At 51.5% G+C, this 13,991-nt stretch overlaps 1 protein-coding gene across 2 annotated transcripts; it reads right to left on the bottom strand.

Annotated features, from left to right (window-relative positions):
* Positions 1-661: 661 nt before the first annotated feature.
* On the bottom strand, positions 662-13,713 carry fus (FUS RNA binding protein). 2 transcript variants are annotated; one of them, XM_078084204.1, is made up of 15 exons: positions 13,492-13,713; positions 13,046-13,070; positions 12,840-12,961; positions 12,602-12,764; positions 12,312-12,517; positions 12,074-12,242; positions 8,452-8,486; positions 6,958-6,999; positions 6,586-6,695; positions 6,374-6,503; positions 6,179-6,301; positions 5,919-6,033; positions 5,709-5,806; positions 5,189-5,324; positions 662-2,016 (listed from the first exon to the last, which is right to left on the bottom strand). In XM_078084204.1, exons 1-15 carry the CDS (start codon positions 13,502-13,504, stop codon positions 1,977-1,979), a joined length of 1,527 nt encoding a protein of 508 aa, XP_077940330.1. In that variant the 5' UTR covers positions 13,505-13,713; the 3' UTR covers positions 662-1,976. The 2 variants fall into 2 exon arrangements, with proteins under 2 accessions (XP_077940330.1, XP_077940329.1); XM_078084203.1 differs by having other exon boundaries at positions 12,312-12,514; positions 13,492-13,655.
* Between the last annotated feature and the right edge of the window lie 278 nt (positions 13,714-13,991).

The raw sequence follows: 13,991 nt of genomic DNA, 5'->3' as shown, positions 1-13,991 counted from the left end.
CCTCCACTTCTGTCAAATGGTTGAAATACAGTGTGTGTATTGATCTCACATAAAGTACTGGAGGGGCAAAGGCCTCACACAGCTGAAGCGCTCCATCAGCTACACCCAACATCAACCACAGAGAGCAGCAGCCGGGAACTGGTTATCCGCTCGGACCAGTTTAGCTGTGAGACCAAGAAATGCTGTTGTGCTCTGAAGGAGTTACGTAATGTAAAGATGGAGGATTCTTCTTATTGATAACAATGAACACAAGACTTTATTCTTCTCTTGTGACGTTATTTTGAACACATTAAAAAAGAAGATGTCGGACTGGTTCCCTGAAGGACGGCTCGGAAAACTGTTGTAAATTGATGATGTAGTTTGACTTTGTATTCGCTGGCTCATCTTTGGGGAAGAAAAAAGATTTCCTGACAAACTTCTTCAGGAAACCAAAACGCAAAACAAGTGCAACATGAGCGACTCATAATGGTTCGAAAATGTTTTATTGAACTTTCTTCTAACGGCTCCGCTCTATGCAGTGAATCCACATTGATGACATCATCTCTGAGAATTTACAGTCGACCGAGGTCGACGCGTGAAGCTCCGCCCACTTAGGGTCTAAATAGAAGCAACTTCCTGCACAACAAAAGGTTTACAAGCTGCAGGAAGCAAAGACGGATTGTTTGTTTGTATCAACTCTTTTAATTTGAAAAGCAGCACTTGCACAATACAAAAAATACCACTGACAAATGAAAGCATGTGAGGTTCAAACGTCTCCTGGTTTGTTCTGCAGTGATACTGAACATGAGAAGAAAACATGTAAAACAGGTACTGGTTTCCTCTAAATGATCCGCGTGGTGTTTCCACGAATTGAGAGGAGGAGTCTAGATGTGATCAACAAATATAATCAGGACTATAATCAAGAACGATGACTCAGCACTAATTCACAAGCAGAATGTGGACACTTGTCCCCATGTACAGAGCTCCTTCTAGAAGGTTGGGATGAGTTTCAATGAGTGACACAGGAGGTCCGGATGATGGGGACAAAACATACATGTGTCATACGTGTGGCGTGTGGTTGTCGATCAGAGGGGGGAGTCACGTGGTCCCAAGCAAACAGAACTGGGAGCGGCACATTCGCCTCTGCTCAGGCGATGCAAAGGAAAAGAGACCAAAAAGAGACTTCTAAAGGAAAAGGAGTCTACCGAAGGGGGGGCGGTCTCTGGGCTGTAGACTGGATGGGGGGGCGGTCTCTGGGCTGTAGACTGGATGGGGGGCGGTCTCTGGGCTGTAGACTGGATGGGGGCGGTCTCTGGGCTGTAGACTGGGTGGGGGTGGTCTCTGGGCTGTAGACTGGATGGGGGGCGGTCTCTGGGCTGTAGGCTGGATGGGGGCAGTCTCTGGGCTGTAGACTGGATGGGGCGGTCTCTGGGCTGTAGGCTGGATGGGGGGGCGGTCTCTGGGCTGTAGACTGGATGGGGCGGTCTCTGGGCTGTAGACTGGATGGGGGCGGTCTCTGGGCTGTAGACTGGGTGGGGGTGGTCTCTGGGCTGTAGACTGGATGGGGGGCGGTCTCTGGGCTGTAGACTTGATGGGGGGGGCGGTCTCTGGGCTGTAGACTGGATGGGGGGGCGGTCTCTGGGCTGTAGGCTGGTTGGGGGGGCGGTCTCTGGGCTGTAGGCTGGATGGGGGGGCGGTCTCTGGGCTGTAGACTGGATGGGGGGGCGGCCTCTGGGCTGTAGGCTGGATGGGGGGGGCGGTCTCTGGGCTGTAGGCTGGATGGGGGGGCGGCCTCTGGGCTGTAGACTGGATGGGGGCGGTCTCTGGGCTGTAGGCTGGATGGGGGGGCGGTCTCTGGGCTGTAGGCTGGATGGGGGGGCGGTCTCTGGGCTGTAGGCTGGATGGGGGCGGTCTCTGGGCTGTAGGCTGGATGGGGGCGGTCTCTGGGCTGTAGACTGGATGGGGGCGGTCTCTGGGCTGTAGGCTGGATGGGGGGTTTAGTAGGGACGGCCTCGCCGCTCCTGTCTGTGGTCGCCCCTGAAAAAACAACAACACCCCGGTTACTGATAAGCACAGTAAACATATGATATGCAGAACAAACGGGTCAGGGTGACGTAGTCTGAGCTCCACCCGAGGGACAGCTCCATCTTAGATACACACTCAGTCCTTCATCTGAGAGCTACTGGAGAAGCAGCTAAAGACACCAGATCTCAGGTCCAACAGTCCTCGTGTCCCAGAAAGGTTCCTCACGGTATTGAATGATCCTTCATGATGAGAGCTATTTGTGTCCTCAGATCCAAGATGGCGCCGATGATGGCTGCCACGGTGCGCTTCATTTTTTGTTGTTTTTGTTGTTAATTATGTTTCCTGCTTACCCTTTTATTCCCCCCGTGAGTTCGCTTCATTCATCCTGGTCGGTGTTTACATGCCGCCGCCGGGCAACGTGCACGAGGCACAGCGGACACTCGCCGACCAGATACGGCGTGTGGAGCGGACCAACCCGGACTCTAGTTATTGTCCTCGGGGACTTTAACAAAGGAAATCTCACCCATGAACTCCTTAAATACACAGTTTATTAAATGCCCCACCAGAGAGGAGAACACGCTGGATCACTGTTACACCACAGTCAGCAGGGCTTATCACGCCGTCCCTCGTGCTGCACTGGGACACTTTGACCACGTCATGGTCCATCTGATTCCTGCATACAGGCAGAAACTAAAGCTCTGCAAACCTGTGGTGAGGGAATTCAAGAAGTGGACCAGTGAGGCGCTGGAGGATCTTCGGGCGTGCTTTGACTGCACAGACTGGGATGTTTTCAGCTACTGACAGTCTGGATGAGTTCACAGAGGCTGTAACTTCCTACATCGGCTTCTGTGAGGACAGCTGTGTACCATCATGCACCAGGGTGAGTTACAACAACGACAAACCCTGGTTCACAGCGGAACTCAGAACACTACGCCTGCAGAAGGATCAGGCATTTAGGAGTGGGGACAAAGTCTTGTACACAGAGGCAAAACACAAGTTTAGCAAGGCGGTGAGAGACGCTAAACGACTGTACTGAGAAACTCCAACAACAGTTCTCAGCAAGTGACTCTGCTTCGGTTTGGAGAGGCCTCAAACACCTCACCAACTACAAGCCAAAAACCCCCCACTCCATGAATGACCTCCGCCTGGCAGACGAGCTGAATGAGTTCTACTGCAGATTTGAAAGACAATGTCCTGATCCCATCCCCCACAGCTCCACCAACCTGCCCCAGTCCCCCTCCCCTCCCTCCCCCAGCCCATCAGGTGCTCACGCCTCTTCATCATTATCACCTTCCCCTCCCCCACCAGCAACGACCCTCTCTATTCTGGAGAGAGACGTTAACCGGCTCTTTAAAAGACAAAATCCCCGTAAGGCAGCCGGTCCGGACTCAGTCTCCCCTCACACCCCGAAGCATTGTGCTGACCAGCTGTCTCCGGTGTTCACTGACATCTTCAACACCTCCCTGGAGACCTGCCACGTACCAGCCTGCTTCAAGGCCTCCGCCATCATCCCTGTTCCCAAGAAGCCCAGGATCACAGGACTCAATGACTACAGGCCCGTCGCCCTGACCTCTGTAGTCATGAAGTCTTTTGAACAGCTAGTCCTGACCCACCTGAAGTCCCTCACCGACCCCCTCCTGGACCCCCTGCAGTTCGCCTACAGAGCCAACAGGTCTGTGGACGATGCTGTCAACATGGCCCTCCACTACATCCTCCAGCATCTGGACTCCCCAGGAACCTACGCCAGGATCCTGTTTGTGGACTTCAGCTCTGCCTTCAACACCATCATCCCATCTCTGCTGCAGGACAAACTCTCCCAGCTGCACGTGCCCGACTCCACCTGCAAGTGGATCACAGACTTCCTGTCTGACAGGAAGCAGCACGTGAAGCTGGGGAAACATGTCTCAGCCTCTCGGACCATCAGCACCGGTTCCCCCCAAGGCTGCGTTCTTTCCCCTCTGCTCTTCTCCCTGTACACCAACAGCTGCACCTCCAGTCACCAGTCCGTCAAGCTCCTGAAGTTTGCGGATGACACCACCCTCATTGGACTGATCTCTGGTGGGGACGAGTCTGCCTACAGGTGGAGTCTGACCATCTGGTGTCGTGGTGCAGCCAGAACAACCTGGAGCTCAACGCTCTAAAGACCGTGGAGATGGTTGTGGATTTCTGGAGGAACAGAGCCCCACCCTCCCCCATCACCCTGTGTGACTCCCCCGTCACTATTGTGGATTCCTTCCGTTTCCTGGGCTCCATCATCACCCAGGACCTCAAGTGGGAGCTGAACATCAGCTCCATCACCAAGAAGGCTCAGCAGAGGTTGTTCTTCCTGAGGCAGCTGAAGAAATTCAACCTGCCAAAGACGATGATGGTCCATTTCTACACGGCCATCATGGAGTCCATCCTCTGCTCCTCCATCAGCGTCTGGTACGCTGCAGCCACAGCCAAGGACAAGGGCAGGCTGCAGCGTGTCCTCCGCTCTGCAGAGAGGCTGATCGGCTGCAATCTGCCGTCCCTGCAGGACTTGTTCGCTTCCAAGTCTCTGAAGCAGCTAAAAAGATCGCAGCCGACCCCTCTCACCCCGGACAAAACCTGTTTGTGCCCCTTCCATCTGGCAGGAGGATGAGGTCCATCAGGACTAAGACCTCCCGCCACACCAACAGTTTCTTCCCGTCGCCAGTCGGGCTCATCGACAGAGCCGGTCCCCCACTGCCTGACTATAACATTCCACCGGTCACTCCTTCACACTGCACATGCCACTTTAACTCATTTCTCACTCGTCACTTTGTCGTCACTCGTCACTTTGTCATTTGTTCGATAGTGCACTTTATTTTTAAATATTTTTAATTTTTTTAAAAATATTTTTAGTTTTTAACTTTATTCTTATTTTATACTAACCCATAGCCTTATTCTACTAACCCATTGCATTTTATTTTATTACTTGTGCACTGCTGTCTTGTTGTCTATTGTTGCACTGTCTGCTGTCACGCACCAACCGCCAAGACAAATTCCTTGTATGTTTGACATATTTTGGCAATAAATGTTTCCTGATTCCTGATAGATGCTCCAATGCTTCCTTTATTAGCTTGTTTAGCGGAAAGAGGCTCAATGCTTGAGGAACACGTTGATCAGATTCAGAGGGGGTTTCCGTTGGGAATAACAGAGGTCATGTTTATGTTTCACTTACCTCATGTCCATCTTCCCAGGGCTGAATCCTCCCCGCTCGCCTCCTCTGCCTCCTCTAAAGCCGCCGCGCTCGCCTCCTCGGCCCCTAAAGCCGCCGCCGTTGAACCCCCCCCCGCGTTCTCCTCCTCCGAAAGCTCCTGATGGAGGAACAAGCGTTGACAAGGACCCAAAGTCAGACAGAAGGCAGACTTTCACCGAGTGAAGCGGCTTCAATGGGGACTATTTCTCTGTGGAAAGAAGATCCAACGTAAAGAGGAAAAACTACACGTAAACGATGTTCACAGCTACGTCAGAGGAGATGAGAAGAAGCAGAAGACTCTTTAAGTAATGACCAGCAGATTATTTTAGAATCTGACAGACAAACTACTGTGAGGATCTAACATCTGGGGACAAAGAGAAGAGAAGCTCAGGAACCGGTTTGTCCCCCTAGATATGATTATCATATATGCATATAGACATGAGGTCCTTCAGAGGACGGACTAGAACATGAGGTGTAGATATGGGGCGTGCTGGACTCGGACCTCTCTCCATCGAGGAGATGCCTCCTGCCTCCTCAGGCTTCGGGGCTTTGCACTGGTTGCACTCGTTACGCCACGAGAAGTTCAGGTTGTCACAGTTTCTGCAGAGGAGAGAGCAGAAGGTTCAGGAAGAAGTAAAAGGTTGAGGATGAACACAGTTTATGAAATAAACCATGAGATTCATTTACAAATGGAAAAAAGGACCCAACTCACGGGTTTGTACACTTCCAGTCTCCAGCTCTCTGTTGTCCTCCTCCTCCATTGCCCCCGTTGTCTCCTGGGAAACCTCCAACTCGCCCCCCTCCGAATCCCCCCCGCCCCGTCGGACCTACAGGGAGCGGCAAGCTGAGGGTCAGACCTTCTGAGTCCTTCAAAGTCCTCAAAGTGAACATTGCTGAAGAAGACCATGTGACGCGGCTGAAAGCAACCAAAGAACCAACAAACATCTCAAACCGTTTCATTAAAATACCAACCTTGGAGTTCAGAGAACTTCTCACCTCCTCGTCCTCGGCCCCCCCTGGCTCCCCCTCGGCCCCCAAAGTCAGCTCTGCGGGTGGCGAAGGTCACCTTGATGGGATTCCCACAGAAGTGCTTCCCTGTGGAGGCAGACCACTGGATTAAAACATGAAGGCCCTGACCTTCACGAGGACACGCGGCCGGCACCTCACCGTCAAACCAGTCGATGGCGGCCTTGGCCGAGGGGGGGTCGTCGAAGGACACAGTGGCCTCCCCCTTCAGCTTTCCCGACTCCCTGTCCGCGTACAGGTTGATCATCGGCAGGCCGGTCTTCTTGTTGATCTGAGAGGACCAGCAGAGATCTTCTTCTTTTCCTGGAGGTTCACCTGAACTTGTGAATAATTGCGCAATAATTCTAGTTTACCTTGATGATCCCGATCTGCTTGAAGAAGTCGGCCACGGACTCCACGGTGTAGTCGTCTCCGAGGCCTTGGACGAAGATGGTGTTGTTATCAGCGTTATCCTGGTCCTGCACTGTGGAGAGAGACCTTCTGACATCAGTACTGCTGTGGTTATCTTCTCATTGAGCTACACTTTGTTCAGCGTGGAGCTCTGGACTAAACCAACACGCAAAGCAAACAATGTCTTTAGCGCCTAGATGGTCCTCTTTGGCAATGAAATCCTCTCCACACACACGCACAGACATGCACACGCACACACACAGACATGCACACGCACACGCGCACACACACATGCACACGCACACACACGCACAGGAGAACAGAAGCAGACTCACTGAAGCCGGCTCCTCCGGCTCCGTGTGCAGAGTCTCTGGGTCCTTCAGGGGAGAAGAAGAGAAACCCAGAGATGAAATGTGGAGAAGAGCAGCTGAGGTAAACACAGTGTGAGTCTGTGTGATCTACACCCTTTATTTACACCACCTTTCAGAGCCTCCGTCTGGCTCTGTTCATGTTTTACATCTACTCGTGTCAGTTCACACGCACTCCACCCTCTCTGGAACCCTCCAGCTGGGGACCCGTGTCACCCACTCAGGCCTCCATTGTTCTCCACACATGGGAGCAAAGGACTCTGGGTAATCACCAGCTTGGGAGCATTTCAAAGCATCGTGTTACACCTTCGTCAAGGAGACGCGAGAGCGTCAGATCTGACTTTTTTACACCATGTTTCATGTAGCTGAGGTTTTATCCAAAGAGACGACAAGTGCATCAACCAACAGGACCAAACCACAATGAGAGCTAATGGAGAGCCAGCTGGACCCGTCGTACAGGTGTGTTTCTTTTTTTAACCCTGCAGAGTCAAAAGATCCATGACAAGCTCTAAACCCCCCCCCCTCCACGAGGAATGCCGCTCGTCAACCGGCCTGACGGTTACATACTTCCTTCATATACATTCCTTCATTCCGCGGTTGAGCAATAAAACCAGTTCACCGAGCGTCGTCCTCGCCGGCTGGAGGCGGAGTCTCCGGATGACTTCACGTTTCGATCAAAGCCTGCAGGTTTCACCGTGCGGAGACACAGTGTCCCCGCTGTCCCCCGAGGGACTCACGGAGGTCAGTGATGGAGATGGTGTAAATACGAACACCTCCCAGCATATGAGGATCTTTCACCATGAGGTCATTTTAGAGGTTTTTGTCAAAAGTACTTTGATAACTGTAATGATAAAATGTAATATCTTATCTATAAATACCGTCTGATTTCATGTTTCCGCTCCGTCTTTAATGCTAATATGAACACACGTGTGCCTCCTCCTCGTTTACCAGCTTTCACTGGTCCGTTGTTAACGTCACGTTGCAATGACTTGTGGGTAATTCCCTGGGAGACGTTTCATAAGGGACTCAAAATGTCTCAAACACTCGGTGTGACCGAACCAAACCGTCTCAGCAGGCGCCGTAAAGGGGGGGGGGGGGTATGTCCCAAAGGTTTGACCTCCATCCAGCTCCCTCTGCTGGACTCTTTTCCACCATCTCAGGCTCCAGTCTGTCACATGGCCTAAACGGCTTTCACTAGACAGAACCTAGAACCTTGGTTCCATTACAGCTGAGAGGAACCAGAGCTGCTTTGGTGGGGTGGGGGGCATCAGGCATCACTCCACCTGGTGTGAGTACTGCGTAGAACCGATGGACGTTTGCATGCTAGTTTTGACCTCATGGAAATGTGTGTGGTAGAAATTGACTTACTTACAGAGCCCCCCCCCCCCCTCCTTTCAGCCCCCGACTGCTTAAACTTATCAAAGCTTTTTGTGTTGTTTTCTTTTCTTTTTTGTCACTTACCACCAAACTTATTGAATCCTCCACGATCGGCCGGTCTGAGGAGGAGGAGAGAGGAAGGACATTGAAGGCTGGCGCTGACAGCGGCTTCTCTCAGTGGGTTGTGGGTAACCGTCACTCTGACTTAAGATACCCCCCCCCCTCTAGTCCCTGGAATACGCCTCCAGGACAAGAGGCCGCTTTAAAGATCTCGTCATGTTGGGTTGAAGTCTTCAAGTGACCCATTTTATTTCATCGTATAATCTGCTTCCTCGGTGTCAAACAGTAACACCTTCTAGCTGGGGGGCTGTTCCCATGACCTCCACCACTACTGTCTGTAGACCTCCCCTTTTCTAAACGTCCCAAATGATGCTCAAGAGCAGAAAGCCAGCCTGGAGAGAAGGTAAGAGCCTAGGAGAAGATTCAAAGGTTGATTAAAGCAGAGCATGACACAGAGGGCGCTGGTTGGGGGGGTAAGAGGTGAGAGGGGCAGGTGATGGGAGCGCTTGGTGTGGGCGGAGGGGGGGCCACAGAGACACGTGAGGGAGAAGCCTTTTGGCTTCAGGCTCTTCTGGACAACTTAGAAGGTGCAATGTGCCAAATGAGGCCAGAACTTAAGAACATCCACAACATGAGCTGCGTGAGGAGGTCACTGAGGTGATGGTCTGTCATAGATGGAGACGTCCACCATAGACTGCGGATGGGAAGTGATGTCGTCGTGGTGACGCTTAGAAGCCCCCCGTTAGCGTTTTGTCCGTCGTTTTGTCGTCCGTCATTTACTGAATGAACATCATGTTGTGTTGAAGAAGACTTGAAACTAGAGACTGAGACCATGAACTCATGTTTACAATGTTTACTGAGGGAATAAATCAAGAGAGAAGTAGAGTCATTGTCTCATAGACGTCTATGGGAGCAGAGGAGTCGCCCCCTGCTGGTCACTACAGAGAAGTAGAGTCATTTCCTCATAGACGTCTATGGGAGCAGAGGAGTCGCCCCCTGCTGGTCACTACAGAGAAGTAGAGTCATTTCCTCATAGACGTCTATGGGAGCAGAGGAGTCGCCCCCTGCTGGTCACTACAGAGAAGTAGAGTCATTTCCTCATAGACGTCTATGGGAGCAGAGGAGTCGCCCCCTGCTGGTCACTACAGAGAAGTAGAGTCATTGTCTCATAGACGTCTATGGGAGCAGAGGAGTCGCCCCCTGCTGGTCACTACAGAGAAGTAGAGTCATTGTCTCATAGACGTCTATGGGAGCAGAGGAGTCGCCCCCTGCTGGTCACTACACAGAATGCAGCTTTAACACTTTGGCTTAACTTAACAAACCAGGTTGACACCTGATATCTGCAGACGTTAGCACGTTAGCATGCTAGCCCCGGCCCGCCCCGTTGTGTAGTACCACTCGTACTGATACCGCTACTTGTATTTGCTTATATTGTTTGGCCAGATCTTACACAATGCACCTGAGCTGTTTTGGGCCGTCTGGCTCTGGTTCACACAACACGTAGTTCACCAGGTGACAGGCACGTGCACAGGACATTTTCGGGGGCAGGAACTCAAACCAAAACAAAAGGCCACCCGTCGCCAAAATGATTCATGAAATTAAAAATAATATTAATAAAATAATATAATAATATTTTCAACTTCTATATTTATTTGTGTAACTAACTCAAAATTGAAAAAATAAATGAATAACAGGGAAAGTAAGGCCACATTGTACTCAAGCAATAAGGTACGAGACGTTGTACTTTATCGTCAATAATGCTACAGTCCAAAGGTGTTGTTAGCGGCAACCTTCGAACTACAAACAGTAAGTAAATAGCTGCCAATCAGCAGAAATCGCCACCAAACGTTGTGTCTCCATTGGAGTAGAGACAAAAACGTCCCAGGTCTCCTTTCTACATCTCGCACCATCACATTCATTCACATCGCTCACGACGTCCACCTTAATGTCTCTTTGGCTAAAAGGTGTCTTAAAGCGGCTGCGAAGGCTCGCGTTGCCTGAAATAAGGTCACCGAGCTAAAACCTGAAATGACAACTATCGGTCGCGCTGCTTTGGGAGTCTCTCTTTTCTTGCAATTATGCTGCAAATTTTGTAAATGAGATAAACAATGTTGTGCATAATAATGAAGAGTGACTTACATAATCTCTTTAAAGCTGACGACACAGTTTGAGTTGAAGCATCATTCCACCAATAATGTACCACAGTAACTCAACTTTAGACCTTTCCCCACCTTTCATCTCAATTATTCAATTAAATAAAACTAGCGGACGTTTAATTTGTAGAACAGTAAAACTGCCTTTAAATTCTGTCTGTCTGCATTAGACGTGACACACGTCACAAGCTGTGAAATCATTTTGTGAGTTTTCTGTTTGTTTATTTTTTAGGAAACGTCGGACCAGTTGAAACGTAATGTTTTCAGCGCCGCTAAATGTTAATTTATCTCCAGACATCAGGGGGTCACGCCCACACCGCCATCACCTGCTGGTCTGATCCTGCAGCCGCCTGGCGCTCAGAACCCCACGAGGAGGAGGAGCAGGAGCAGAAGGAGGAGCAGGAGGAGGAGAAGCAGGAGCAGGGGGAGGAGCAGGAGGAGGAGAAGCAGGAGCAGGGGGAGGAGCAGGAGCAAAAGGAGGAGCAGGAGGAGGAGCAGGAGCAGAAGGAGGAGAAGCAGGAGGAGGAGCAGGAGCAAAAGGAGGAGCAGGAGGAGGAGGAGCAGGGGGAGCAGGGAGGGGCTTGTGAGCGCAGTGGAGGATCAGATATTAAAACACATTTGGGGGGAATTCATGACAGAGCGTCATTTTAATTCTTAAATATTGATACAATACTGAAACAATCGGCACTTTTCTCCTCCAGGGCAGAAGGTGTGCACATGCCGGCCAGGTGAGCTAGTTCATCGGTTTACACCTTGCACGCTTCTCTGTGGTGAGATGTTAAACTCAGGTCACTGACCAACCATTTAAACTAAATACATGGAGTCAGATCAGTTGGACACATGTAACCACATCTGGTTGTTAACTGCCTGTAAGGACGCTGTGGCGGCGGCGGGATGGAGTTCCACACATCCACGTGACGGGTGAGAGAACAAACCGTGAGATGGAAACTATTTCGGATTCAATGGGTCACAAAGTAACAGAAGAAATGAAACATTGTCCCAGCTGAGACAAACACACCCACTTACCCAGCAGCCTCTGCTCCAAAGCGCTCATCTCCTTCCACTTTAGTTTCTCATCGCCACGAGCCACCATTTGTATTCTCAACCCTTGTATCTCCGTCGGTTAACTAGTTATTATAACAAATAACTGTTGGCACGCACTATAGATTCATTTTAAGCATCCGGTTTCCTTCTTTGAGCAGATATATTGAATATGAATTGAGTTCAGTGTTGCTGTAGTTTGATTGGCTGAGGAGAGGCTGCACACGGCCGCCACAGAGAAGGCCTCAGTCCTTAGTGCTGTTCGCTAACAGACACATGATGGTGGAAGGCAGCAGCTCTCACAGGAAGGACCTTCTAACATGTCTGTGGTGCATGAGTGACCTCAGAAGCATGTGTGTGTGTTTGTTGGGGGGGGGGGGGGGGGGTTCATGAGTTGACCTCGTAACCGTGGTTACTGTCAACATGGCCCCGGGTTCTCATCACACACTCACCCCATGCCTCCTCTTCCTCTCGGCCCGCCTCGGCCACCTCGATCAAACCCGCGATCGTATCCGCGGCCTCCAAATCCCCCCCCACGAGCTCTACCTCCGTCGGGGCCGCCGTAGCTTCCACCTCCTCCTCCTCCTCCTCCGCTCAGCGGGGGGCTTTCGTCTCCGTAACCTGAGGGGGAGACGTGTGAGAGCACTTCTCCCTGCACAGCGTTCTCTGCTGAGGCAGCGCAGAACTCACCGCCGCCGCCGCTCTGCTGGCTGTAGTCCTGTGGGGGGGCGGAACCGTAGCTCGGTGGTTGGTTGTAGCGGCCTCCTCCTTGTTGGGGGGGCTGCTGGTGGCCCCCGCCGCGCCCGTAGGCCCCGGTCTGACCTCCGCCGCTGACGTGGCTGCCTCCGCCCGGGGGCTGGTTGTAGCCGGACGCCGGGCGGTCTCCTTCGTAGCTGCTGAACCTCGGGAGAGGAGAAGCGTCAGCAAGGCTGCGAAGCCGCACATCGAAAAGGGTGAGGCAGAAGCTGACGGTGTCTCACCCGGCGGAGGACAAGGGCGGAGGCTGCTGGCTGTAGCCGGAGAAGGAGGACTGCTGGTTGTAGCTCATGTTGAAGGGCTGGTTGCTGTTGCTGTAACCTCCGGGGCTGCAGGGCTGATTATAACCTCCACCTGCACCCTGGTTAGAGGGCGGAGAAACGTAGCCTACGGGGAGACGAGACGGGACATGGGGCTGACTACACCCGGGTGTGAGCAGAAGGTGACGGAGGCGTCCTCTACCTGACGGAGACGGAGAGTAGCTGGCGTTGGTGCTCTGGTTGTAGCCTCCGTAGCTCTGACCAGAGGACTGACCATAGCCCTGGTGAGCACCTCCACCTCCTCCACCACCATAGGACCCACAGCTGGATGAGGTTTAAAAGGACACACATCAGACACACCTCATGGAGTGAGCTTAATGTCATGTGACGGAGTATTGCGTCACTTACCCCTGGCCAGATGTTTGGGAATAATCTATTGCATAAAAAAAAAGGAGCGTTAAAACCAGAATAGCGTAAAACACGAAGGTGGAACGTGGACGTGCGGATGTTTCTACGTTGTTGTTGTTGTTGTTTGTACTGCTCTTCCTCTGATGATGCGAGTTATGATTCATAACTAATATGACCCGTGAGACGTGCAGCGGCCGGAGCGGACCCGGTTCCCGGGAGCTAGCTGATAGCATGTAGCTCAACGGCTAACCTTTGCTAGCAGTGGAGTTAGCATCACGCCGGTGTTTGCATTCCGCGTCCAAGAGACTAAACACAAAACGCCTTTGAGCGAACTGTTGATTCGCGGGGTGAAGATGGAGATCCATCCATGGCCACGGCGTTAACGTGACGTCACGCCTTAACCTTCAAACATCGCCGCCGACATTGAGCACCAACGGCTTTCTTACCGTTTGACGCCATTGCGAGCAGCGGGGAACCGCGTGTGACGGTGGCGGAAGGAGATGCTGTCGGTGTGGCGGACTGAACGGAGGCGGGAGACCGGGAGGAAGATGGTGACCCGGTGCGCCGGTCACCGTTCACCGGGCGGCCGCGCGCGCTTCCTCCCGCGGCCGCAGGGGGCGCGCGAGAGAGTAAATAAGAAAATAGACCAGACGATTTAGAATTTAAGTGATATAAGTAGTCAGAGCGAATATATTCACGTGTCAAAGTCCAAACACGGGGCCGGTTTAAAGTACCGGACTTAAAATGAAAACTATCCTAAACCGATTAATCAAAAAATCATTGATGTTAGTTTTTAGATTTAAGAGTAGTTAGTTTCTAGTTTCTGAATTGGTTTCATTTTAGTTGCAAAACATTATATTCTGTATCTATTAAAATGAATTTGTCAAACATTTCTCAATCAACAATATACATAAGCTTTCATGGGGCTTCAAAATATAGTAAAGTA

This window comes from Gasterosteus aculeatus, chromosome 11 (assembly GCF_964276395.1).
Source record: "Gasterosteus aculeatus chromosome 11, fGasAcu3.hap1.1, whole genome shotgun sequence".
NCBI classification, from domain to species: domain Eukaryota; kingdom Metazoa; phylum Chordata; class Actinopteri; order Perciformes; family Gasterosteidae; genus Gasterosteus; species Gasterosteus aculeatus.
Note: the sequence above shows the minus strand (reverse complement) of the source record. Positions and strands in the feature narration are given on the sequence as shown.

Coding starts and splice junctions, on each gene's coding strand:
- fus (XM_078084204.1), bottom strand. Junction 12,518..12,601: donor CCGCCCTTGTCCTCCGCCGG/GTGAGACACCGT, acceptor CCCGAGGTTCAG/CAGCTACGAAGGAGACCGCC. Junction 5,807..5,918: donor GACTGGAAGTGTACAAACCC/GTGAGTTGGGTC, acceptor TCTCCTCTGCAG/AAACTGTGACAACCTGAACT.